Here is a 27,217-nt window from a genome sequence, read left to right as displayed (position 1 = left end):
GATAGAAGGGGAACCTGCAGCCACAGATGAGCTTGGAGATTTGGAGCTGGTGTATAGGCATGAGTGAATCTTTCCATTACAGCTTTTTGGGTCAGTTTTCTCATTTTTCCAGTCTCAAGTTCAGTTCTCACATTTCCACATCAGTTGGAGATCTTTTTTTTTATCTTGCAAAAAAAAAAAGTTATCGTGAAAATTCACCAGCATTTTATTGCGAATTTCTTCTAATATAAGCATTCTTTTGCATGCAATTCTGCCTAATATACACATTTTTTGCAAAACATTTTCCTGTAACGCGGTGCAATTTTTTTGGGGGGGGGTAATGTCATTTTCTCTAATATATGCACTAGTCTGTACTTGACTGGAGAACTGCACTGCATTGTATTGGAGAAACACAAATTTCAATTGGTGGCTGTGTTTTGCTTTGCGTTTTGTATTGGAAAGTGTGAATTAAGTAGGATTGCCTTTAAATATAAAAGCAAACATGAAAGCCATGTATGATGTAGCTGTTAAAAATCATAAGCAGTCCAATAAGAACAGCAGCAAAAGCAAAAAGAGACAGCGCCACAAATCAATTTGCTAAGTAGTAACAGAATCAGAAAAAGCATGTTTAAAATGGAAAGTTTCCGGTTGTCTGTGGAACACAAATAAAAGCAAAGCTAAACAAATCTCTTGAGGCAAGGAGTTCCACTTACTGAGTGCCACCACAGAAAAAGCCGGATGACCTGAGAGGGACACAACATCTGAGGACTTTGGTTCATTGATAAAACACTGTACAAAAGACACCTTGATGCAATTATTAATTTGTTACAGTGTTTTATCAATGCCCTTGGGTAATGTAGAGTTGAAAAAGATGCCAGACGAGTGCAAGGGACTCTTAAGCTATAGCAAAATGTGCAGGCTGGAGTTCAGGGGTAAATTTTTAGAAATATTCCCAATTAAATCTGTGTGCAGGAATGTGGAAAGCAGGCAGAGGGAATCCTTGGAACAAGAAAGTAACAGAATGGGAAAATCCGCTCACCCGTGCTTGAATATTCATCTAAATAATCCCGTCTCGGGAGGGAACATGTCACTCTATGACCAAATGCCAACAGAGGCAAGGAATGTTTTTGATGAAACCATGTGGATGGCTTAAATAATGAGCAAAGCTGAATACTGAAGGGGGGAAAGAAACGCAAGCTTTCTTGACACCATTTATGTTGATCCATCAAACCCTGAACATCAGTCAAAATCCATCTGCCAAGCCAACAGAAGAGGGAAAGAACAACCTTTGCCCTCTGGAGGAAGACCACTGCCTGACACCCTGACCTTATAGCTCAGGCAGTAAAGCATGAGACTCTTAATCTCAAGGTCATGGGTTCAAGCCCCACTTTGGGTGAAAAATCCCTTGTTGCAGGGGTTCAGACTAGATCTTCCAGCTCTACAATTCTGTGATTCTAACATCTGAAGAGCCACAGTCCTCCCCACCTCCTGTGCTTTCTTCAGCTAGAATATAGTCCACTATACAAAGGATCAGCTGGCAGATTTTGATTGGATGGGTGGCACATTACAGATACATATTTAGATATTTAAAGCTATACAAGGAAGGTGCCAAATGCACTTCTGATGTATAGTGATAATTATATCATTAAGAACTACTCTCTAAATTCATCCAGACTAAGGATGCAAATACTGACAAACATGTACAGTAAGGTGAGTATTCACTCTTGATTGGTCGGCATCCATCTGTCTCATTGGACAAGGAAGGAGTGTGCCTTTGGGGATGAGGTCAAGCTGTTGGATGGTTCCATCTACTGCTGTGGCTGTAGAGACTGACATGGGAGAGACATGTTTTGTTGCAGCCGAGGCAGATGAAGGCGTCCAGTTGTGCTGCTGCAGATGCACCATGGCGTTTCTTCTCTCTGTGCTCCTCCCAGCGGTACTCTTAGCTACTTACAATTTCCAGTGCAAGGAACCCTTGCTTTTCAATATTTCGTAACTGCAAATTTCCCAATATTGGGAAAATGTCAATGGACGCATTGCTCCGACAGGCGCTGGTAGTTCACAAACAGATCTGCATTCAATTATTGCAGCTTAAACATGCACTGTTTGTTTCTTCTGGGGCTTCCCTCATGTCATTGTGACATGTACTGTATATAGTATTGATTAATTGGCTGCCTGGCGTGAGTTGCATGCTGCTGATAGGGTGGGCGCATCAGAGCATCCTCATCCATCCAAAAGCATCAGATTGCTCTGACAATTTCGGAACACCTTCGATTCTGGGCTGCTGCTTGGAGAAACACACTTCAACAGTCTCGTAGGCACCTCTGCAACACACAGCACATTCATACTTGGGACTGGTACTATTCTGCTATATGAATAAGGAAAATGGGAGGCAATTTCATGCTATGCTAAGCTCTTTGAATTTATTTATTTTTAATTAGACCAGAAATATTACCGGGGGGAAGTGGGGAGTTTTCTGTTGTGTTATTGATGCCCTTTTCAAATGAGAGATTAATTTCATAGCTGCGTAATTCATTTGGCACTTTTTTGATTTGCAGGTCAGCAGGCAGTCTGAAAAGGTAAACCGTGTGCGTTTGCTATGTGTTGATGAATTTGGCAATGCTGATCGAGCAGAAACATGCTGTCCGTCCCTGACAGATTTGAGGATGCTGTGCTGTTTTCCTGTAACAAGCCGAACAGGACAGTCAAATCCCTGGCTGGGCAGTGGTGGGTTGTAATGTAGTGGCAGCTCAATCCTGCACCCACAGCCTCACTGCTCATGCCAACTAGGGCAGAAGGGGAGTCAGTTGCACCACTGTTCCAGCCTGGAACCAGCTGGGATAGGAACTAATGCTGCCAAGTGATGGCAGGAGGGTTAGCTCAGGCCCTCCCTGCCCCTGGAATGCCCCTTGGGGCTTTCTGCATGCTATCACCAGTGGAGATTCCTCTGGTGGTATTTTGGTCAGCCAGCCAGCCTTGATTACTAGCCATGATTGCTATGCTGCGTCTCAACTGTTAGAGGCAGTAATGCTTCTGAATACTTCTCTTGCTGTTGGCATCTGTCTTGTCTTGAGAGACAATGGAGTACACCTCTAGGGGTGGAGTCAAATGGCTGCGTTAGCAGCACCCAAGTGACCTCCCTGGGACACAAGCCGGGGCAGTGTGTATGGAGGTCCTGGGCTGCCCAGATGACAAGACCGCCCCCCTCTTGGCCTCACTCTTGTGGTCCAAAGGAAAGCAGAGCAAGACGTTTGGCACCAGCTCACCTGGAAGGAGGCGTCCAAGGTGCCACCCAACCATCTTAGAGACTCCACTCAAGATTGGATTCTTCTCCTGGTTGGTTCAAAATTGGGAAAGGAGTATGACAAGGCTGTATATTGTCTCCCGGCTTATTTAACTTATATGCAGAATTCATCATGCGAAAGGCTGGACTGGATGAATCCCAAACCGGAATTAAGATTGCGGGAAGAAATATCAACAACCTCAGATATGCTGATGACACAACCTTGATGGCAGAAAGTGAGGAGGAATTAAAGAACTTTTTAATGAGGGTGAAAGAGGAGAGCGCAAAATATGGTCTGAAGCTCAACATTAAAAAAACTAAGATCATGGCCACTGGTCCCATCATCTCCTGGCAAATAGAAGGGGAAGAAATGGAGGCAGTGAGAGATTTCACTTTCTTGGGTTCCATGATCACTGCAGATGGTGACAGCAGTCACGAAATTAGAAGACGACTGCTTCTTAGGAGGAAAGCAATGACAAACCTACACAGCATCTTAAAAAGCAGAGACATCACCTTGCCGACAAAGGTCCGTATAGTTAAAGCTATGGTTTTCCCAGTAATAATGTATGGCAGTGAGAGCTGGAACATAAAGAAGACTGGTTGCCGAAGAATTGATGCTTTTGAATTATGGTGCTGGAGGAGACTCTTGAGAGTCCCATGGACTGCAAAAAGATCAAACTTATCCAACCTTAAAGAAATCAGCCCTGAGAGTGCTCACTGGAAGGACAGATCCTGAAGTTGAGGCTCCAATACTTTGGCCACCTCATGAGAAGAGAAGACTCCCTGGAAAAGACCCTGATGTTGGGAAAGATGGAGGGCACAAGGAGAAGGGGACGACAGAGGATGAGATGGTTGGACAGTGTTCTCGAAGCGACTAGCATGAGTTTGACCAAATTGTTGGAGGCAGTGAAAGATAGGCGTGCCTGGCGTGCTCTGGTCCATGGGGTCACGAAGAGTCGGACACGACTAAATGACTGAACAACAACAAAAATTCTTCTCCTGGAGATATCTCACAAGGCAGCAGAGGTTTAGGACCAGAGTTTTCCTTCTCCTAGGTGGGCTACCTTCCCGGGTTGGTCAGCCCCTCACTTCTCTCTACAGCAGGTACAAAAACCCAAGTGCAAAACGTGACTTGCAAAGTAGACCTAATGATTTCACGTAACAACTGTAGCAGCTGCATTTGCAGGAGGTGAAAGGGGGGGGGGCTGACGATGAAAGACCTCAGCAGTCTTCCATCGACCGCACACATAGCCTTGAATGATACAAACAGAGAGCACGGGGAGATAAATAGCTAGTACAAGGTAATCCAAAGAGTTGAAGAGAGGGTCAGTGCCTCACCAGAATAGAAAATCACCTACCCCATTTGCCTGCTTCTTCTTGCCAACTGAGCTCATGGAAACATACTGGAATACTGCATGGTGTTTTTTGTGGGTTTTTTTAAATATAATGCCCCAAACTAGCTCTGTTTCTGGGTCTCCTCCTCTTCATTCTTGATTGTGGCTAGATTTTGATCAGAAGCTGAAGTGGCAACTGACAAAAGTAATTGACAAGGGTTGTTGTTTTTTTGGTGGGGGGGGGGGTGTAAGCAGCAAAAAGCCGTGAGGCATTTGAGTGTTTAGACGCATTACTGATGTACTGAGAGACCCCATCATTCCTTGCAGATCCAGTGTGATTGAGAATCTTTCAAGCTGCAAACTCATTGCATGCCTCGTGTTATGACACATGTGAGCGGGAAGAAAACTGGTTGCCACACTAAACAAAGACACTGCACCCCATAGCGCTGGTTCCAGATTTTAGGCGGCCCATGGCAAGATGCCCCCCAGTGGGTCTACCTCTGCCTTCCTTCAAGGAAGCCCCATCTCTCAGTAGCAGAGCACAGGGATTACATGCTACTCTTACTTCTTCTTATAAGACTGAAATAAAAAAAGATATAAATATAAATAAATAAATAAAATGCAACAAATAAATATATAAAGATAATGAAGGGTTTTTTTAAGGGTAGGGAGGAGTGGATGAAGGAAGGACGGACTTTTTTTTTAATAAGAATTTATTAGGTTTTAACAATAAAAATACACAAAAACAAATACAAACACTACATAAACTACACAAAATAGACACAAACAAAACAATTATTTACTTCACCTCATCTTCTTTATAATCCTAAACTTGGGACTTCCTCACATCCTCTCTTTTGCGTTCATTTCTAATCTTCTTTAGTAACATTGTAACATTGTAAAATCTACTTTCTTACTTCTAATCTTAACTTAACAATCATAATCAAAATATCTTAATTTTTTAAATCTTATTCTTATCTAATAAACATCATGGAGTTTTCTTGGCAGGGATACTGGAGCGGCTTGCCAGTTCCTTCTCCAGGTGGATCACGTTTGGTCCAAACTCTCCGCTATGACCTGTCCATCTTGACCTGTCCATAGCTTGCCTGAGTAATTCAAGCCCCTTCGCCACGACAAGGCAGTGATCCATGAAGGGGATGGAGGGCACAAGGAGAAGGGGACGACAGAGGATGAGATGGTTGGACAGTGTTCTTGAAGCTACTAACATGAGTTTGGCCAAACTGCGAGAGGCAGTGAAGGATAGGCGTGCCTGGCGTACTCTGGTCCATGGGGTCACGAAGAGTCGGACACGACTGAATGACTGAACAACAACAATAAACATCAAGTTCCACATCTTAACTTCTTTTATCCTCTCTTCACTTAACTTTGTTATACTGTAACCTATACTTTTTCTGATTCCAATTTCAGATATATATATATATATATATTTTAAAAAATCACCTCTTAACAAATATCTATATATTTCTTCCATTCTCATAAACCGTTTTCTCTCTGGTGTCGGAGTCTGTAGTCAGCCTTAAGGAAGGACCGACTTTGGATGGAACGAAGACAAAAGGTGTTAATTTTTCTACTTTGCTCATGTTGGCACATGAGTCAGTGTGGCCCACCCCCATCGTTCAGCCCGGACACTGAGGTCCAACACCTTGTGCCTTCTGGCAGTTCCCTCACTGCGAGAAGCGAGGTTACAGGGAACCAGGCAGAGGGCCTTCTCGGTAGTGGCGCCCACCCTGTGGAACGCCCTCCCATCAGATGTCAAGGAAATAAACAACTATCTTACCTTTAGAAGACATCTGTATGGGGAAGTTTTTAATGTGTGATGCTTTATCGAGTTTTTAATATTCTGTTGAAAGCCGCACAGAGAGGTTGGGGAAACCCAGCCAGATTGGCGGTGTATAAATAATAAAATTATTGTTATTGTTATTGTTAGCCAGCCCTGGTCTAGAGCTACCCTCTGCTAAGTAACTAGTTATTTACAGTTTCCACCTAATTCCTTGTTTTGCTCCATATTAGCTTCAAAACGAATAGCTATTTATGATTATAGTTGTACTTGAATTGTACTCAGCATTTTCTTTCACCGTCACAATTTGTCCTTTATAGGGCTACAGCGCAAGTTCCTGGGTTCTTGCTTTTTTCCTGTGTGTGTTTTCCCTAAAACTAAATTTAAAAAATGTTTTTTTTTTAAAGAAAGGAAAATAAATCAGCAGCAGAACTCTTGCTGATTTCATTGGGCCAGGATTGCAGCTATTGCGGTCATCAGCCTAAAAAGGGATATGTGAGAGCGGAAGGGATTGCTAGGAAAACAAAGTCCAAAAGGTCAGAAGGAAAAACACTGAAAATGTGCGCTTCTGAATTCTTGAGAAAGCCAACAGAATACAGCCATGTATTCTGATGCTTTCCCAGACATGATAAGGATAATATGAACACCACCGCTCAACAAGCCGTCCACTTGAGAGCTGCCAATCATCTTCCTTATGAAAAGTGCACAGATATAAAGAGCTGTCAAACATACCTGTTATGGGATGTAAAATACAAATGTCTTGGAAAAAACCAGACAGCCTCTTGTTGCCAATCCCCCCGCCCATTACCCGTTTTCTAAAATAAAGCCTAGCTAAGTATGCTACCAGTAAATACACACACTGCCCCTTCTGTAACAACAGTCCTCCCACATTTGACAAGCCATAGTTTATTTAATGGCTAAGAGCCTGGGTAAAGAGGAATATTTTCACCTGGTGCCTAAAGATTTGCAATGATGGCGAGCCTCACTGGGGAGAGCATTCCACAGATGGGGAGCCACCACAGAAAAGGCCCGTTCTTGTGTTGCAACCCTCTGAATCTGTAGGGCCTCATAAGGGTCACATAGAGAAGGGCCTCCAATGACAAGCACAGGGCCCAGTTCGGTTCGTATGGGGGGAGGCGGTCCTTAATTTACAGGGGCAACAAACCCAATGCAACAAAAGTGCATTAAAATTATTTTTGTGTTGATCCTCAAAAAACATGGGAGGCCGTAGCTCAGTGACAGAGCACATACAAAAGGTGAAGCATAATAATTTTCAGTTTTGTCCCTTCTCACCTAGGATGCCTGATTTATCCCATTGTTAGAAGTGGTAAAAGACACACTGAGTCATTAATTCCATCCAAACCCAATTAATTAATTAAATATCCCACCTCCCCTCCCGAGCTCAAGGTGGTGTGCTCTCCCTTTTTCCTTTCCTAATATATGCTGGCTTTAATCCCCTCCGCAGGCACCTTCACACTTCCTCTTCTGACTTTCCATTCGGCATTCATATATAAGGGCTGACTAAGCTGTTTTTCATTTGGAGAAGCTGTTCAGTCAGTCAGTCAGTCAGTCAGTCAATCAATCAATCAATCAATCAATCAATCATCACCTCACTCTTGGGAAGGTTAAAATGAACGAAAGAGTCCCGCACCTCGATACAGGTCCATTCACTGGCATCTTCAAGGTATGGCCGGTTAGAGAATGGAGAGAGCTGGGGTTAAAGGGCAATATGGACCAAAGGTCTGACTCAGTGTAAGGCAAATTCCTATGTTCCTAAGGAGATGTGCAATATTTCAGAACTGACACCCCACACTTCTCTTGTACACCCGATGCTACAAGTAAGCTGAGAGTTGGCTCCACCCGACCCCAGTAAATGTCACGGTTGTTTGGAGATTTGGACCCAGGTCATTCATATGTATGTTGAATATGTGATTGTAAAACTTAAATCTGAATATATTCAGATTAAAGTTTTACAATCACATATTCAACATACAACATAAAAACGAGATTCCAAAGAATCTCCTGGACTTCCCTCCCCCTTTGCGGGTCCTATTGTTAATCGTTTCCTCCTGCATCTTTTATAATAATCCAGATCTTTGACATCTCCATTAGGTCCAAAATTCACCATTAAACTACAAGTGTTATTCCAATCCTACTAATGATTTTAGCTGTTTACAATGGTTTTTAAGATAAATTATTAATTTCCCCCATTCCTTATTTTTTAAAAAATTGGTCTTCCTGATTTCTGATTCTTCCGGTCATTTTTGCCATTTAAATATAATCCATCAACTCAACCTGCCTTTCTTCTCTGGTAGGGACTTTATCTTCTTTCAGTCTCTGGGCCAATAACATTTGCATAGCCATGGTCACATACATAAATAGTCTTTTCTGCTCCATTGGGATTTCGGCACCTTGGACCCAGGTCTTCTTGGCCAGCCTCCTAACTGTGCACAAGAAGAGCCCTGCCCATTTTGGGGTCCCAAAATTTGACACCTCCGCCTCTCACACTCACTCCATTCTAAATAACAGGTGCAGAGTACCCCCGTTTCACCCCCCAAGGCTCCACGCCCAGGGTGATGGAACAGGTGGAGCTAACTTCTGTCCACCTCTGTGCGCACCACAAGCAGAACCTGAGACCGAAAGCACTCCCGTAAGAACCTAAGACGAGCCGGATGGATCAGGCCGATGGCCCATCTGGTCCAGCATCTTCATCTCACAGTGGGCACAGGCTAGCTCTCATCTACTGTACGCTTCTCCAGACTTGCTTTCCGGTACACCTGACGAACATGCCTAAGGGAAGGTATCTTCCCATCCAGGGTAGTAAACGCAGAAGTAAAGGACTTGGGCTTGGTACCTGCCAGGGCCAGGAAATCCAAGCAGGTGATGGGTATGTGGTGATGGGTATAACGACTCGGTAGGCGAGCTAAAGCCCTTGGAAACTAGCCTGTGCGTGGCTGGAGGGTGGGTATGTATGGCTCTGTCAAGGCAGGAGGGGGCGGAGCGCAGGGAAAGGCGGAGGCTCCCGCGAGGTAGAGGGCGTCTCCTCGTCGCTTTCGGCGGCGTGCTTGGCATGAAGGCGCTCCATTCATTCCGAGACAGCCAGCGCGGGCAGCAGCGACGGAAGGGGAAAGGCGCGCCTCGCCGGTGGCCGCGAGAAGGAGGCAGCTAGCAGCTGGCCAGCACCGATCGCCGGTCCCCGGACGGCTCCCTGGCCATTTAAGCCGTCGGAGCTGCGATTGAAGGAGGAAAGGAAGAAGGGGGAGGGGGAAGGAGACCCCGGACTTCTCCAGCCATAAAGGAAGAGGAGGAGCGAAGGAGGGGGGGGGGAGAGAGGAGATGGGTCTCCTCCAGCGAAACGGGAAGGCTGCGCTGCGGATCTGACGGTGCCGCAGCTCCGAGAAGGCTCGCCATTGTTACCCCAGTTTGGAGAGCCGAGCCCACAGGCGCGCGCGCGCGCACATGCACACACACCTTCCGGCTGCCTCTGTGTCTCTCTCTGCAGGCGCTTCGTCTCTTTTCTCCCGGGGCTCTGCCTGCTGCTGGAACGGCGTGGCGGCTCTGCTTCGGGGTCCTTCTCCCCCCGCGCCTCTCCTTTCCAATGGTCAGGGGTCATCTCGCCCAGGGACGGAGCAGCAGCAGCGCCCCGATGAGCTGCCTCTCCCGGCTGTGGCTCTTTGTTTTGCTCCTCAAGGTAAGAGATCGCTCGCCCCAGACACCAGACATCGCTCCTTGTGCCAGGCTCCCTTGCGCTCTTCCTTGGGCCTGGGTAGGGTGGAAGGAGCTAGTGCAAGACGGCTGTGCCTGTGGAGCAAAGAGACTCCCCCACCCCCGTTTCTTTCCTCTGTCTGTGTATTTATTGAGAAATCTCGGCAATGCTCCACAGTGTTCCCCCCTCTCTCTCTTTTCGCCCCCCGAGCTTGGGACTTTTCTGAAGCATGGCTAATAGGAGCTGGCACTCAAGGTCGCTTGGTGGGGATCCGCTTCCCAAGGCAAAATGAGGTCACTTTCAGCACCACGAGCATCTCTCTCTCTCTCTCTCTCTCTCTCTCTCTCTCTCTCTCTCTCTCTCTCTCTCTCTCTCTCTCTCTCTCGGTGTCTGTGTCAGCCAGGACTGGCAGGCAAATGGAGGCAGGGGGCAGCCTGGCTGGTTGATCACCGGGCTGGTTGTCTGGTTGGTGGTGGAGATGGAGGGTTGGAAAAGGTGGCGGTGCGTTTGGTGATTCGAGGCAAGGTGTGCGCCGGCTGCTTTCTGGGGCTTTGTTGTGGTGCTTCTTCAAGGGAACGTGTTGCATGGCTCTCCTCTGCTCCTGCGACTGGCCTGGAGGAGCCAGGATGAAGGGGGCTGGGTGAATCTGTATCACAGGGCTTAATGTATAGACACTGAGTCCCTCCTTCAGTCCCTGCTGGCTCAATCCTGGGGGCAAGAAAAGCCCTAAGGAGCACCTGTCTTTGCTTCATTGCTCCTCTTTACAAGTCTGGTGAATTGAAGGGTATGAAAGGGCCACAGCTCAGGCAGAGAACACTTGCTCTGCATGCAGAAGGTCCCGGGTTCAATCCCTGACGTCTCCCAAGTAAGTCTGGGAAATACCCCAGTCTAAAAGCCATTTGACATTTAGTTAGACCAAAAGAGCATCTGATTCAAAAGAAGAGACAACTGGTCTGTCTGCTTCAGGATTGTTGACACCTGCCTTTGCAAACCTGGGGTCCTCCTGGTGTTTTGTACCAGGCTGGTGAAAGCTGGTCTGCAGGGTATCGGATGGAGGTCTTTCTAACCCTTGCCTGGGATCGAACCTGGGAGCTTCTGCATGCAAAACACCTGCTTGACCATATTCAGAGAGAAGTGAGGTCAAATAACTTGGCTTTATAGTCCTGGTGAGATGAAGTGCCTCCCTCTCAATTTGACAGCCTGTTTATAGGTGGGGAGCACGAGTGGGGAATTTCATTCCCTGGAGCCAAATGAAATTCTCATCAATTTTTGGGGTGCTACCTGCTTGCTGTCAGTGTTGTCAGAGGTTCCCTGTGTGTCCCCCACATTCTTCTGAAACTTAGTTTTGCCATCACCTGTTGCTGCAAGAGCAGAGCCACCATTTTTCTTCTCTCGTAATCCCCTTTGGAATTCTGGGAAGAAGAAAGAGAACCCAGGTGGATCTCCATGGATGCAAAACCAAGTTTAAAAAGAGAATGCCTGCCAATAGCACAGAGGTAAGGCTCTGTAGCTTTCTGTGAATTTTGCCAGTCCCCGCACTCCCAAAATCAGCCAGGAATTTCATTATAACTTCAACACACACATACCATCTTGAGATGGAAGTTGTTCATAGAGAACTATCAAGCTCAGCTCTACATTAGCCTATGGTCGTAAGAGAAAAGATACCTTGGGGCAAATCAGGGATGAGAATCCTGTGGCCTTGCAGAAACCACCAAGACTCCAACTCCCACCACCCCCTGAGCACTGGCCATGCTAGATGGGGTTGATAGGAGCTGGAATCTAACAAGCTGTAAGGCCACAAATTCCCCATCCCTGAAATTAGTGATTTTTCTGCATTAGTTTTCAGTATAGATTTTCAGAGTTCTTCAATCCCACCTTCCAGAGTGCCTTAATCAGTTAAAACAAGACATTCCCTCCCCATGAACTGTCTAAAAAGACAGGGCACACAAGGAAAAGGGGATGGGGAGGAAGAAGGGAGGAAGAAGGGGGGAAAGCAAACATTTTTTAAAAAAATAATATAGAGGCCAATCTTTTTTTAAAAAGGAAAAAAAAAAAAACATTTCCCCAGCTTGGTGCAAAGAAATTTTTTTAAAACTGGGAATCATATCCACACTTGGATCCAACTTATTATATTATATTATATTATATTATATTATATTAATGGATCAGCGCCAAATGTTTGCACCTCTGCTATGTCAAAACTCCTTCCTTCTTTCCCCCTTTTGGTATATTAAACATTCATTGGATCAAAAGTTGTCTCCTAGTCCCTCAGATATTGGCAAACATGGTGACAGCCCTATCCATATACGGTATGTTATTAGACAATGGTGACTGAACGACAATTGCTTTGTCATAAAGCCCATTAGCTTCTGAGTTTTCTGGATTCTGATGTCTTTTTCTCAAGTCACCAACTACAGCTAGGAAGAGTTTTGAGGGAGAAGGAGCTATCCGTTCAGCACTGCAGACACAATCTCCATTCACATACTACTGTGCAGAGCAGCTAAGGAGTTTTCCATAGCTAATGGGCTTACACACTCATACCTGAACACACTCTTTGAAAATAAGCTAAACTGGTTTCAGCGGAACGTACTTCTGCATAATGTGCTTAGGATCAGTCTGTTAGAAGGAGAGAAATATGCAGCCTGTGAAACTGCCTTAGACTGAGTCCATCTAGTTTGACATTGTCAACACAGATTGGGAGTGACTCTCCAGGGTCTCAGAAAGGGGTCTTTCTCAGCCCATTCTGGGGATTGAAGCTGGGTGCAGACAAAGCATGCACTCTCTAAGGCCCCAGTTCCCCTCAGCACCATCAACTCTTGTTGATTACTAATTGAACATGCAAATATTCTACATTGTTCCAGCCACTGGGTTTGCTTGCACCCAGCTCAGAGCCAATGTCCAGAAAGGAGCCATTGTATGGACTTGGAGCAGGGACTGGAAATCTGTAACCCTCCAAAGGTTGCTGGATGCCAGCTCCCAGTGGTCTCAGACAGCATAGCCAATGATCAGGGATCATTTCTTGACTCAAGTCAGTGTTCTGGCTCTTACCTTGAAGGCCCTATGAGACCTTAGGGATTGCCTGCTTCTGAATTATTCCCATCCCCACCCCCATTCCCTCTGCTCATTTGGAGAGGCTCTGCTCCACAATGGCATCTGTTTTGCCTTCCCCGTTTTGTCCAGCTGCCTTGCTTGTTGCCAGATCAAGACTTTTATTGATGCAGGCCTTTCTGAGCCAATCGTTTGGTCTCCTTTAAGCTGCTGCTTATAGAAGAGGAGGAGATGTTTTAGGTCATGGTGTCCATTTTGGTAGGACTCTGTGATTGAAATCTTGAGAAATTACTGCTGCTTTGGACATTTTTATTGGAAAAGCTGCTGGTGGATGGTGGGAAGCCCATAGCTGTGTGAGGACTGGCTCAACCTGGGGATCAGGTGGACATTTTGACATGCTTCTTTCCACAACTGGGGTGGGGAACCTCAGGCATGAGGGCCAAATATCACCCTCCAAGCCTCTCCCCAATACTCTTCTAAGACCTCATCTCTCACCAGTCCTACTCTGCACTCCCCTCGAATGCTTCTGCCTGGCTGGAATGTGTGGAACTGTGAAAGGAGCTCTTGCTTGCTTGCTTGGATGGAGGTGTGTGTGTGTGTGTGTGTGTGTGTAAACTTCTGGCTATGGTGTGGCTGGAATGTACCCTACTGTTCAAAGGAAAGAGTGGCAGCCTTTGCCCCACCCACTTTCCTCCCTTGTCCTACTCACCAATTGCATGATGCCCCTGAAACATTGCTAGTGAGGAAATGCGGCCCCTTGCTGTCGAACAATGTCTGTCAGAGACATTGGCAATTCACTGCATTAACAGGGCACCGGTCCACCTACTGTAGCTCCATATTGTCTACACTGACTGGCAGTGACTCAGGACTTCAGACCACGGTCTCTCCCAGCTCTATTTAGAGATGTTCAGGATGGAACCTGAGAGCTTTTGTGTGCAAAGCAGATGCGCTACAGTCTTCTCCAGTGACATGGAATGTCAGCTTTTTGGTCTTAGCTGTTGTGTTTTAGCTTTTATTGCGTTGCGGCTCGTTTCGTACTTCAGCTTTTATTACAGTTTATTATTGCTGTTGTTACTGCCTGGGATCTATTCTGGTGATGCGTGAGCTATGATGCCTTGACTTCAGATCCTGCCTGAGCCACACGCTAGCTAACCTTAGTCAAGTCCTTCTCTCTGCTTCAAACTAAACAATGCAAGAGGACAATAGCAGTGTCTTCCTTGCAAGGCTGCTAGAAGTATCACTGAGCTAATGTCCCAGTTCAGCTAAACAGCTAGAACCATGGTTAGATGTGATTTAAATGGCACGCACTGGTTAACAAACCAGGATATCAAGCCATGATTCAACCCCAGTTTGTTTTAACAAACGAGAGTTAGAATAAGCCACAGTTCCTGGAGTTTGGACATAATGGGAAACCGTGGCTCTGCTCATGTGCAGAGCTTTGTTGTTGTTCAGTCGTTCAGTCATGTCCGACTCTTCATGACCCCATGGACCAGAGCACGCCAGGCACCCCTATCCTCCACTGCCTCCCGCAGTTTGGCCAAACTCATGCCAGTCGCTTCGAGAACACTGTCCAACCATCTCATCCTCTGTCGTCCCCTATTCCTTGTGCCCTCCATCTTTCCCAACACCAGGGTCTTTTCCTGGGAGTCTACTCTTCTCATGAGGTGACCAAAGTATTGGAGCCTCAACTTCCGGTGAGCTGTCAGGGCTGATTTCTTTAAGGATGGCTAAGTTTGATCTTTTTGCAGTCCATGGGACTCTCAAGAGTCTCCTCCAGCACCATAATTCAAAAGCATCAATTCTTCGGCGATCAGCCTTCTTTATGGTCCAGCTCTCACTTCCGTACATTACTACTGGGAAAACCATAGCTTTGACTTTACGGACCTTTGTCGGCAAGGTGATGTCTCTGCTTTTTAAGATGCTGTCTAGGTTTCTCATTGCTTTCCTCCCAAGAAGCAGGTGTCATGTGCAGAGCTATGTGTGATGAAATGTAAATGGTTGGTCCTGATTGCCCTGTGCTGAGATGGGTTGCCCCACTGAGTCTGCTCCCTGATGCTCACACATTTTGGAGTGATGCCTTCAAGAGAGCACCTACGCATTATAGATGTCCTGATCTATATACATCAGTGTTTATACATCAGAAGCTGCTCACATGTAGAGGCTTCTCTGGAAGCAACTACATTGAATGCATGACTGTTGAGAGGAGAGGGACACCAGCCTGATGCATGGCCCTGCTTTCCCACAATATTGCCAAGTCCTACACCCAGGTAACATCTGAATAGGCATTGGGGTTTAGTCAAAAGTGGAAGAGTTTCTGTTTATTTATTGATGCTTGGCCAAAGATATACAAAAGTTCATACCCAGTACAATGTATATTTTTATAATATACTGAAATAAAAGGGATTGTTTAATATAAAAAAGGAACAGAGGCAGAAAGAAAAAATAAAATAAAAAGGGAAATAAAGGAAAGAAGAGACAGAGAAAGAAGAGAGAGAGAGAGAGAGAGAGAGAGAGAGAGAGAGAGAAAGAAAGAAAGAAAGAAAGAAAGAAAGAAAGAAAGAAAGAGAGAAAATAAAGAAAGATAAAAAGACTTCCAGTTCTCTGTCCTGCAACTAAATATAGTATTCACTATTTAATTTCCAACCATTCTATCTTCTATAACCCCCCTTTCATACTTCAAATCCAAACATTGCAGCTTCAAATCTGGATATTACATGTGGAGGGGTTTCAGACAGGGGTCTCTCCACAAAAGACAAAAGATGTATACGATCTGAAGAGAAACTAGAGTATCAGGCAGGGGTCTCTCCCAGCTGTACCTGGAGCTGCCGGGGATTGAACCTGGGAACATCTGCATGCTCTGCCATTGAGCTATGGCCCTTAATGCACACAACCAATAATTTCAATGGATCAATTCTAACTTAGTGGGATACAACCTATTGTCTTTGGGAACCTATTCCCCCCTCTCCAAAAAGAAAAGCTCAAATCTCTAGGTCAAGTGTGCTGAGCATTTGAGTATCACATTGCCTGTGCTCACAGTATATTCCCAGTCTCATGGCTGCACCAGCGACAAGCTGATAGAAGAAAGAGCCAGTGCCATCTATATTACCTTTGCCCCCCTCGCCAGCCCCTTCCAATTACTGCAGAGCCAAATAGAACAGGGTCAGCGTATTTTCTTGACGGATTCATTTCTCTGAGTTCTGCTTAACACTGCAAGCTTGGTTACACATGACATTTTAGTCTGTGAGCCTGTTGGTCCTTCTCTCTCTCTCTCCCCCCCCCCCAGTGCATTTCATACGCTCCACAAAACTTTGCTACAGAGAGAGCTGCCAGCCACCCAGGCTCCGTGCCATTGGCTGTAATTAACATTGCGCTCAGATGACAGCGTTCGGCACATATGCAAAAAAAGAAAAGCTAGCGCCCCGAGAGTTCCCGATCTTTTCCCCAAGAGAGAACGGTGGTGGTCATTTTTCACATGACTAAGCCTTAATCATTGGCATTGCTTGGAAATGGGTGTGTCCCCTCCTTAAAATCCCGGTCCTGCAAACCTCCTTAAAATCCTGGTCCTGCAAACCTCCTTAAAATCCTGGTCCTGCAAACCTCCTTAAAATCCCGGTCCTGCAAACCTCCTTAAAATCCCGGTCCTGCAAACCTCCGATTCAGCAACACAAGCATGAAACTTGCAGAAAGCAGTTGGCAGGGATGCCAACTTGCATAAAATATGGGGGGGGCAGGTAAGACCCGCCCTACATAATCAATCACAAGATGTGGCACTGCCCATCAACTTTTGGGAGTCTCACTCCTCTCAAATATTTTATTGGGAGGGGGGATGAAGGGACCTCAGCCCCTAGGAGTTGGCTGCTACGGTAGCCAGAAACACTAAAGCCAAGAGAATCTCATCGTGCCAGAGGGAGGAACCTCTGCTCCACTGGTCTAAATAGGCCTGTGAGTCTGTTTCGACCAAGTCACATCTATGTGCCCTACTGCCAGGTGTCAGGGAATCTGATCCCCACCTCCACCCCCAGGAAGGCTGCCAGGGATAAATAGACAAGAAAAACTCTTACCAAAGTCCTTTATTCAATATTCACAGAGAGAGGCTTAGAGAGGCAGCCACTTGGAGTAATGGCATTGCTCAGAGTAATCTCCACCCCCTCTTCCCTTCTCAATCGTCAACAGCACCATCCCCATTACGGTGGCTGCTTAGGGTCACTTGCCTCTTAACTCTTTGCTCTCCTACTTTCAATGCTTGCCGGGTTCTGGGAGACACCAGAACTCTCCCTGAGTGCAGAGCTACATAAGAAGAACCCTGCTGGATGAGGCCAATGGCCCATCTAGTCCAGCATCCTGTTCCGACAGTGGCCAGCCAGATACCTGTGGGAAGCCTGAAAGCAGGATCCAGGAACAACAGCCACTCTCTCCACTGGTATTCAAAGGCATAATGCAGGCATAGGCAAACCTGGCCCTCCAGATGTTTTGGGACTACAACTCCCATCACCCTTGACCACTGGTCTTGTTAGCTAGGGATTATGGGAATTTGTAGTCCCAAAACATCTGGAGGGCCGAGTTTGCCTTTGCCTGGCATAATGCCTCTGGAGTCACTGACAGCCTCATTCTCCATGAATTGATCTAATGTTCTAAAGCCACCCAGGTGGGTGGCCGTCAGTGCCTCTGGTGGGAGCAAATTCCAGAGTTTAGCTGTGCACTGAGATTAAAATATACTCTGTGTGCAGCATTATGGTGAGGATGGGTAAGCCTGTTGCCCTCCAGAGGTTGTGAGAATGCAGCTCCCATCAGCCCCAGGTCCGGGAGTCCAACAGCATCTGCACAGCCATAGCAACAAGCCAGAAGATGCTGAAGACGACAGCTTTGTGTTGACTCCGGAGGCTGGGGTGATGTTTTGAAGCAGGGGTGTTCAAAGAAGCACAAACACCTCTGTTTCAATGAAAGCAGCCCTAAGTGGAGCTCCCACAGCTCCCTTCCCCTGAGCATGCTGCTGGCCCAAATTTGGCTTGCACTCAGCTGCTGCCACTCCCTGCTCACTCTGCCAGCCCTGCTTCTCCCGAGGGGAGGTGGGGAGAAGAATGAGATGACTTGCTAACAAGGAGAGGGTTGGGGGCAGCAGTGGTGGCGGACATTCCCAGAGGCAGGAACTGATGCCGATTGTCTTTTTGCTCTGGGGATTCGTAGACATGACTCTAAGCCTCATAATCCCTGGCTGGCAGTGATGCTCCACTTGTCATTTGCTGCTGAGGAGGAGGTGGAGGTCTGGGCTACTCTTCAAAAGTTTTCGCTTGTGCGGAAAGTAAGTGCTCTGTGGCACTCTTGACAGCACCCTGGCAAAATGACAAGAAAGAACTGGCCTTTCTTTGTCTGGTTTCCTTCTGTCCTCTGATCCCAGTTGATCCTGCCTCAAACCTCAATAGGCCTCTGAATACCAGTTGTTTGGTCCTGCTTGTGGGTTTTCCATTAGCATCCAGTTGGCCACTGGGAGAACCGGATGCTGGACTTAGATGGGCTTCCAGCCTGATGCAGCAGCCCTCTTATGTGCAGATACCTGGTTATGAGTTACACATTCTACATCACATTTTATGGGTGCATTTCTGCATAATTTTCTGTCCTTACTCTTCTGGTTTGCCCTTGAGTGTCTGTACAATTAAAGACTGTGTCTGTTTCAAGCACAGTGCAAACTGACTTCAGATAAAATTAAAAGCCTATAAAGTATATCATGGGAATAAATAAAATCAGATTGGTCAGATTCACCAATGGCTTTCTGAAATTAAGTATGTCTTGGCCAGCCTCATAACAAACAGAAGTGAATGAGTGTCAGATGATCACAATGAAACTCAACACATTTGATTGATGTGGCCTTTGGAGAGATCTCAAAGCACATGGCTGTTGACTAAACAGCATTCTTGGTACCCACTAAATATTTTTCTGAAACGTTGGGCTGAAGGTGTGGCTAGAGTGCTGATGGCCAAAATTGGCCCTCCAGCTGTTTTGGGACTACAATTCCCATAATCCCTGACCACTGGTCCTGTTAGCTAGGGATGATGGGAGTTGTAGTCCCAAAACAGCTGGAGGGCCAACTTTGGCCATCACTGGGCTAGAGAGACCTATATCATCACTCAGTGGTCCTGTTCTATCTCCTAAATATGCAAAACCTGAAATGATCCCTTCTTCTTTCTATAAAAAAAGGGAAAACGCATTACTCTTCCCAACAAATGAAATAAATCCCTTTTGTGTTAGGATTATTGAATTACTTATTTTGTGGTTGAAACAAAATCTTTAAGCAGTGCTTTCCAGCTTGGCGATGGATCTGAAATGAAGTAAAAAAAAAAAAAAAAAGTCCAGAAATGTGCAAATGTAATACCGAAAGCAAGGAGAGAGGCTAATCTCCGCATGCTGGGAAATGACTTTGCCTTTGAAATGAAGCCAAATGTATGGCCTCATTTTTAATGTAGCTGCACATTGCTGTAGTCCATCTGCCCCCATCACCCCTCCACCATGTAACTGTGTGTCTCGTAAGGAGAGCTTGTTGTACAGGAAGGAGAAAGGATAGCCAGACCAAATTACTGTAGGTTGTTTGCAGGTTTCTGAGCACCCAGCTGATGGAAGAGCAGGATATTGATTTGCATCTGCGTCATGGCATTGGCTAGCCGCTCTTGTTGCCAGCCAATATACACCCCTGCCAGAGACCACTAGCTCTTGCCTGTGATTTGTGGAGCATGACTATGGGTGGCTTGCTGGGAAGCAAGGACTCCCTCCTGACTAGTAGGCTATACCCTCCAAGTTCCCCAAATTTCCAGGGACAGTCCTGGAATTATGAAAGCCATCCCAGCTTCCGATTTGATCCCAGGATGTCCCTGTTTTCCCCACCAGTGCTGCCACCGCTGAGCTCAGGGAAGAGAATGAGCTGATGCATGTCCCAGGCAGCAGCGATGAGGGAGCATCTCATTAGCTATCCATGCCTTTCCATGGTTGCCTCTGCCAATCTTCTCCCTTGGGCAGCTCATAGAGGCTGCTGGAGAGAGGGCAAGGAGCAGGAGAGGCTGCCATTTCCAAGGCCCAGCTCTGTGTGACGTACCTGCTCTGAGGGGCTGGGCCTCCCTCGGGGGGAAGAAAGGGGGAGCGGAGCAGAGCGCAAGAAGTCTTGAATTTTTTAAAAAATAAACATTTTGTGCATCTGCATCTCATCTTGCACATCAGTGTTTTTTTCACATTTTTGTGAATCTGTTGTTGTTGTTGTTGTTCAGTCGTTCAGTCGTGTCCGACTCTTCGTGACCCCATGGACCAGAGCACGCCAGGCACGCCTATCCTTCACTGCCTCTCGCAGTTTGGCCAAACTCATGTTAGTAGCTTCGAGAACACTGTCCAACCATCTCATCCTCTGTCGTCCCCTTCTCCTTGTGCCCTCCAACTTTCCCAACATCAGGGTCTTTTCCAGGGAGTCTTCTCTTCTCATGAGGTGGCCAAAGTACTGGAGCCTCAGCTTCAGGATCTGTCCTTCTAGTGAGCACTCAGGGCTGATTTCTTTGAGAATGGATAGGTTTGATCTTCTTGCAATCCATGGGACTCTCAAGAGTCTCCTCCAGCACCATAATTCAAAAGCATCAATTCTTCGGCGATCAGCCTTCTTTATGGTCCAGCTCTCACTTCCGTACATCACTACTGGGAAAACCATAGCTTTAACTATACGGACCTTTGTCGGCAAGTTGATGTCTTTGCTTTTTAAGATGCTGTCTAGGTTTGTCATTGCTTTTCTCCCAAGAAGCAGGCATCTTCTAATTTCGTGACTGCTGTCACCAACTGCAGTGATCATGGAACCCAAGAAAGTGAAATCTCTCACTCCCTCCATTTCTTCCCCTTCTATTTGCCAGGAGGTGATGGGACCAGTGAATCTACCAAGAATAAAATAACATAAAATCAGGATTAAGGGGTTTTCTCAGGATGGTTGAGGGCGTGTGACCCATTGTTGTAGTGATGGCGGCGCTCACTCTTCTTCTGACAGGAAGTGCTCTGCAGTGAGGGGACAAGAAATGGGGGTTCGAGGAGGATCAGTTTTGGGGGCCAGTGAGAAATGCCCCCATTTTCATCTGAGGAATGTTGGAGGGTATGGCATGTAAATAACATCAGAACAACCTGCTGCCTAAAGCCAATGGTCCATCCCCAATGCTAGCCTGAGAGTACTCATCAGAAAACCAGGATTAGTTGCTGCTCTCCATTGAGATTATACTGCTGGCAGATCTGAGGCTAGTGCCACGTAACGGTGTAGAACAGCCCTTAGCAGGCCCTTGGAATTAGATTCTCTCCAAGTGAAAAACCTAAGTAAACAACAGAGCCCCGAGATTACTCTACAATTCCTCATACAAAATCAAGGAAGTGCTCTCAGAAAAATAAGCCTTATGTTTCTGAGAGCACTTCTTTGATTTTGAGCAGGAAATGTAAGCAGGAATAACCGAAACAAACAAGAGAAATAATCAAAACAAACATAACGAGTCTCAAAGTGTGTGTAGGCATGCATTCCTCATTGTCTTCCCCATCAATCCCGCTTCTGTAGAGCTGTGATGGATGCATGGTGGTTTGGAGCTGTGGGATCTCTCTGTGAAGAGCCTCTTCAGCTTACGCATGGAGGCTTCCTCACTGTAGACTGTCAAGCGCCAGCAGGTAGGTTAGGATGACCTGTGTGAAGCCAGAGGTAGCCATAGTTGGCATGGCCCCATTATTCATTCACTTGTTGACTTAAAACATAAGAATCATTTTGGACCAAGAACCTTCTGGCATTTACCACACTGAGAGAAGTAAAGCTACAGGGAAGCAGGCAGAGGACCTTCTCGGTAGTGGCGCCCACCCTGTGGAACGCCCTCCCATCAAGTGTCAAGGAGATGAGTACCGGTAATTATATATCTTTTAGGAGATATCTGAAGGCAGACCTGTATAGGGAAGCTTTTTAAGGTTTAATGTTTTACTGTGTTTTTATATATGCTGGAAGCCGCCCAGTCAGATGGGCGGGGTAGAAATAAAACAACAACAACAACAACAACAACAACAACAACAACAACAATAAAGTATTAGTATTATTGTGACTTCTACCCAAGCACCTCCCTCCTGGCAGAACTCGTTGGCACCAGGTGAGTTCCTCTGGGGACTACAGCTCTCATAATCATTGACCATTGGCCATGCTGACTAGAGGCTGATGGGAATTGGGAGCCCAATGTCTGGAGAGCCACATCTTCCCCATACCTGACCTCTACTCTTGCCTATGGCCCCTTCTGCACTATACATCCATAGCAGGATCATACCACTCTAAATAGTCATGGCTTCCCACAAAGAATCCTGGGAAGCATAGCTTGTTTAGAGTGCTGATAATTGTTAGGAGACCCCTATTCCTTTGACAGAGCTGCAATTCCCAGAAGTCCATGGGAAAGGGGATTGACTGTTAAACCACTCTGGAAATTGTGTGAACTGCAGAACGTGATGACACCTTACATTTTTATGTATATAAGAAGATATGAAGATACAACGAAGTCAGGTGCCACTTAGGGACTAAATTGTACCTAGTTTATCCACAATCTAACCAATAGATTGTAAACCTCTGTGAACCTCTATGAACTAATAGGCCAGAGCAGATAAGACAATACTCCCTTACCCCTTTACAAACTTTCTAGTATCCAGGCTTACCTGTGGGTCCCAGGAACTAAGCTCAACCACTGCCCTATCTGCATAGGAACTGCTTAAGTTGGAACTAGATTGTGCTCTCCTCTATAAACTTAGTGGCACTTTCATTTATTACTTCACAGTCTCACAGCTACCATCAGAAATTAGCCCCATGCTTTTCAGCTTTGCTGGCCACTTAGAGAAAAATAAATCTTTTAAATTATTGCACCCAGTCTTCAAAATTTCCCCGAAGAGCTTTTGATTCCTTCCCCACTTACCACTTGCATCCCCATGAGAGCCTTTGCAATGAATTTGTTTAGGTCTTTTTATCAGTCTTGAGTGGATTACATATATTCTCCCCATTAATCGTGCACAGCCACCCACAACCTTTCTGGTAGGCAAATGTGTTATCCTCTACACCAGAACAAGTTGATGGCCCATAAAATAGATACTCGAGCATTATCGTTAAGATGATGGGATTTTACACCAAGGTCCCCATCGAGTGATAAGCCCATAATCAACAGCAACCAAGGTGCTTTTGCAAAACACACTGGGATTTAGGTTGCCATATTACCAATGAGTATCAGTAACATCTGGGTACTGTCATTTCAAGTCCTTGCATCGCAAGAAACAAAGTGTGTGCATCGCTCATGCGGGTGTGGATAACATTTGGGACTCTAGATGTTTCTGAACTACAGCTCCCAACATCTCTGGCCACTGGCCGTGCTTACTGGGGCTGATGGGAGTTGTAGTACAGCCACAACTGTAGGGCCAAAGGTTCTCCACACCTAATGGTTCTTGGATAGGGTCTAGTAGGATGGTGGCTCCCAAGCTGTTGCTGTGGTTGATACTGTTCAACAGGAAGCCAGATTCAGATCCCCACTCAGCCATTGAAGTTACTGGGTGAGTTTCACCTAGCCACTTTCTTTCAGTCTAATCTACCTTCTAGGAGGGGGCAAACCATGTGTGACGTCTTGAGCTGCCTGGAGGAGAGGTAGAATATGAATGTATTTTTAAATTACAAAACAAATGCTATGTGATCAAACTATCCTTGAAATTGGATACAAGATTCAAAGCGCTAGCCTGGTTCGCACTTCATAGCAAGCCAAACTTTGGTTTACCAGGAACAGGTGGCTGTGGTGGCTTCTAGAGAGCAGCTTACCCTACTTTGCTTCTCCCTGGTCTTTTGAGCTCATCCCAGCACAAGCAGCTAAGCCAAGTGGTGTCGTGGTTAAGCCCTCTCTTCCTTAACTGCAATATGTAGCTAAGAACAAACAAGAACCCAGGGTCCGTCATGGAGAGGAGACCAAACAGAGGCTCCATAAGCAAAACCCAACTTTCATACATAAGAGCCTCATTTAGTCCAATATTCTGTTCTCACAGTGGTTAACCAGATGCCCATGGGGAGTCCACAAGCAGGATCTCAGTGCAACAACAATCTCTCTGCTTGTGCTGGTCTTCAGAGGCATACTGCCTCCGACAGTTGAGGGAGAACATAGCCACCATCATGGGCGCAAATCCATTTGGCAGAATGCCACTTTTAAATATGTATATATAATTTTTATTAAATTTTCTAAATTACATTTCAAAATATCCATTTAAACAACCTTAAATCATTGACTTCCCTTCTTCTCTTTCCTTGGTTCATTTTGCATACCATACACCCCTGCATATTTTACATGAACTTAACCATTCGCTAATCCATTGTTACATCCATCAAAGCTTATTATTGAATTTATCTTAATGCTGCCAGCGTTTTTAAATGAACACAATTTCCACCCATGTATTCAGTAAACACTTTCCAGTCTTCTTTAAACGTGCGTTCTTCTTGTCCTCTTATTCTATATGTTAAGTGTGCAAGCTGCGTGCATTCCATCAGTTTAAGTTGCCACTCTACTTTGGTTGGGACCTCGCTCATTTTCCATTTTGGGGCTAACAAAACACGGGCCGCAGTACTAGCGTACATAAACAGTCTTTTTTGACACCTGGGAATTTCCATCTGAATTATCCCCCACAAAAAGAACTCTTAAAAAAATGTACTTCAATTCATTATACAGTGGACGCTCGAGTTGTGAACGCAATCCATGCAGGAGGCACATTCGCAACTCATGCCGCTGCGTCTGTGCATGCACGTGATGCAATTCAGGCGCTTCTGCACATGTGCAAAGCGCAATTTAGTGCTTCTGCGCAAACGCCGAAACCTGGAAGTAACCCGTTCCGTTACTTCCGGGTTCGGCGCAGTGCGCAAACCCAAATTGTGCAACCTGAAGGGGCTGTAACCCAAGGCGTGACTGTATATCATTTCCCAATACGCTTTTACCCTTTTACAAGTCCACCGCATATGATAAAAGCAGAATGCCACTTTTAGTGCAGTTGGCAGTTCCTGGTAAGGCAAGCCAGGAATGTCAATAAACAGTGCCACCCTCTTCTCTCTCTGATATTCGACAAGGGCCCTAAAGGGACTGGCATGTTGCATCCTCTCTGAGCCTCCAACTACCCAAGCTTTGCCAGATGTGCGGAGCTCTGTCTGCTAGGGGCCTTGAATGGAGCAGGCCATTAGGGAGTGTGAAAATAATTGGGTCCCTATTGCAGTGCGTTCAGCCCAGCAGCAGAATCAGCTGCATACCCTTGGGGTCCCACGGAGAACCATAGACAGAGGGTGAGGATCATGCCCATTCCGTTTATTCATCACAAAATTGTGCTGTGTGTTGTTGCTTTTTTTTAAGGGAAAGGCTCTGCAGGTTTTTGCATAAAAGGAAGTGATTTATAATATGTGTCAGTAGAACACTGTCGTGCAGGGAGAAGATTAACATGCATAATTTCAGGCGCAACAGTATTTAGAATTCAGAATTGCCCGCTTAATGCAAATGTCCTGACTTAAATACTGTGCTTCGTCTTAATTAGATAAAATAATCCTTCATTGCTTGGGTAGTTCAGTAAATTAGTCGCTGGCCTAACAGCCCCAGAATCGTGATCATGCATTACTTGAGCCATATGGATTTTGAAAAGGAGGACAAAATGGGAAAGAGACAGATATATTTGCCTGTATTCAGTGACTGAACCCATCAGGTGCCATTTATTAAACTGTATCATACGACCCAGATATAAAGCCATCAGGGCTGATTGGCAAGAATCTGGCTTGGTAGCCCCTGCCTTGGAAACAGGGTGGATACTTATAGCACCCACACCCAAAAGACGGAACTGTTCATAAGCTTTGCTGTGCTCTCCAGATACTGTGGACAAAAACTCCTGCCATCTCTTACTATTGGCCATGCTGGCTGGGTCTGATAGCTGTAATCCAAAACATCTGGAGGGCACCAGGTTGGGGAAAGCTTATGATCTGTGAACTATTACAGTAGAAGCCTACGGATTCTCACTACGAGGTGAGCTCCACTGTTTTCAAGGGAATTTGCTCCCTGTATAGGATTGGGGGAGGGACGCAGGTGGTGCTGTGGTCTAAACCACGGAGCCTCTTGGGCTTGCTGATTGGAAGGTTGGCGGTTCGAATACCTGCGATGGGGTGAGCTCCCATTGTTCGGTCCCAGCTCCTGCCAACCTAGCAGTTCGAAAGCATGCCAAAAAGTGCAAGTAGATAAATAGGTACCGCTCCGGTGGGAAGGTAAACGGCGTTTCTGTGCACTGCTCTGGTTTTGCCAGAAGCAGCTTAGTCATGCTGGCCACATGACCCGGAAAAACTGTCTGCAGACAAATATCGGCTCCTTCGGCCAGTAAAGCAAGATGAGTGCTGCAACCCCAGAGTTGTTCGCGACTGAACTTAACTGTCAGGGTTCCCTTTACCTTTACCAGATTTTTTTTGGGGGGGGGAGTTTTGTGTGCATTTTTTTTCATTTTTGTAAAAAAGTTATCTACCTCCAGACTTTGTTTTTTAAAAACGAAACCCAGAACTGCGTACTGTATCAGTTCTGATTCTGAATACTGCACATTGCATAAACACACACACACACACACACACACACACGAGCAACTTTCTTCAAATGCCCCACCCCCCTGCAACACCACATTCCCAGATCAGAGCCCCATATGGCTAGTACTTTCCCCCTCTTAAGATAAAGCTACAAATACTCATTAAGTGCATGCTTGTATTATCTGGTTTGCACCTGAGTTTAATTCCAATATACCTTTCCTTTCCATGCTTAAAAAGAAAAGAGAACTCTCTGGTGGTTTTTATGGGCAAATGATACTGATTAGCCCTTTCTCATGCCATCGCACAGCAATTTAGCAACTATTTTCATTTTGCACCCCCCCCCCAAATAAGATGGGAAAGAAGCATAGATGAGGACATTAAAATAACCCCAAACACCCCAAAATGAGAGAGAGGGGGGGGAGCTGGAAAAACACACAACTGGATTAATTGGTGTGATCATCTGTTACTTGCTGAGCTTGGAAGATGTCAAGCT

General features: G+C 45.9%; 1 protein-coding gene across 1 annotated transcript in view; it reads left to right on the top strand.

Moving 5' to 3' along the window:
- Positions 1–9,945: 9,945 nt before the first annotated feature.
- PTPRO (protein tyrosine phosphatase receptor type O) overlaps positions 9,946–27,217 on the top strand; it is a 135,769-nt gene continuing 118,497 nt past the window's right edge. The window contains 1 exon segment of the mRNA XM_033162275.1: positions 9,946–10,085. Coding sequence (XP_033018166.1) covers positions 9,993–10,085 — 93 coding nt within the window. The 5' untranslated portion in view covers positions 9,946–9,992.

Source organism: Lacerta agilis, chromosome 10, assembly GCF_009819535.1.
Source record: "Lacerta agilis isolate rLacAgi1 chromosome 10, rLacAgi1.pri, whole genome shotgun sequence".
Classification (NCBI taxonomy): Eukaryota; Metazoa; Chordata; class Lepidosauria; order Squamata; family Lacertidae; genus Lacerta; species Lacerta agilis.
The sequence above is the reverse complement of the archived record's forward strand: the minus strand, read 5'-3'. Positions and strand labels throughout refer to the sequence as shown.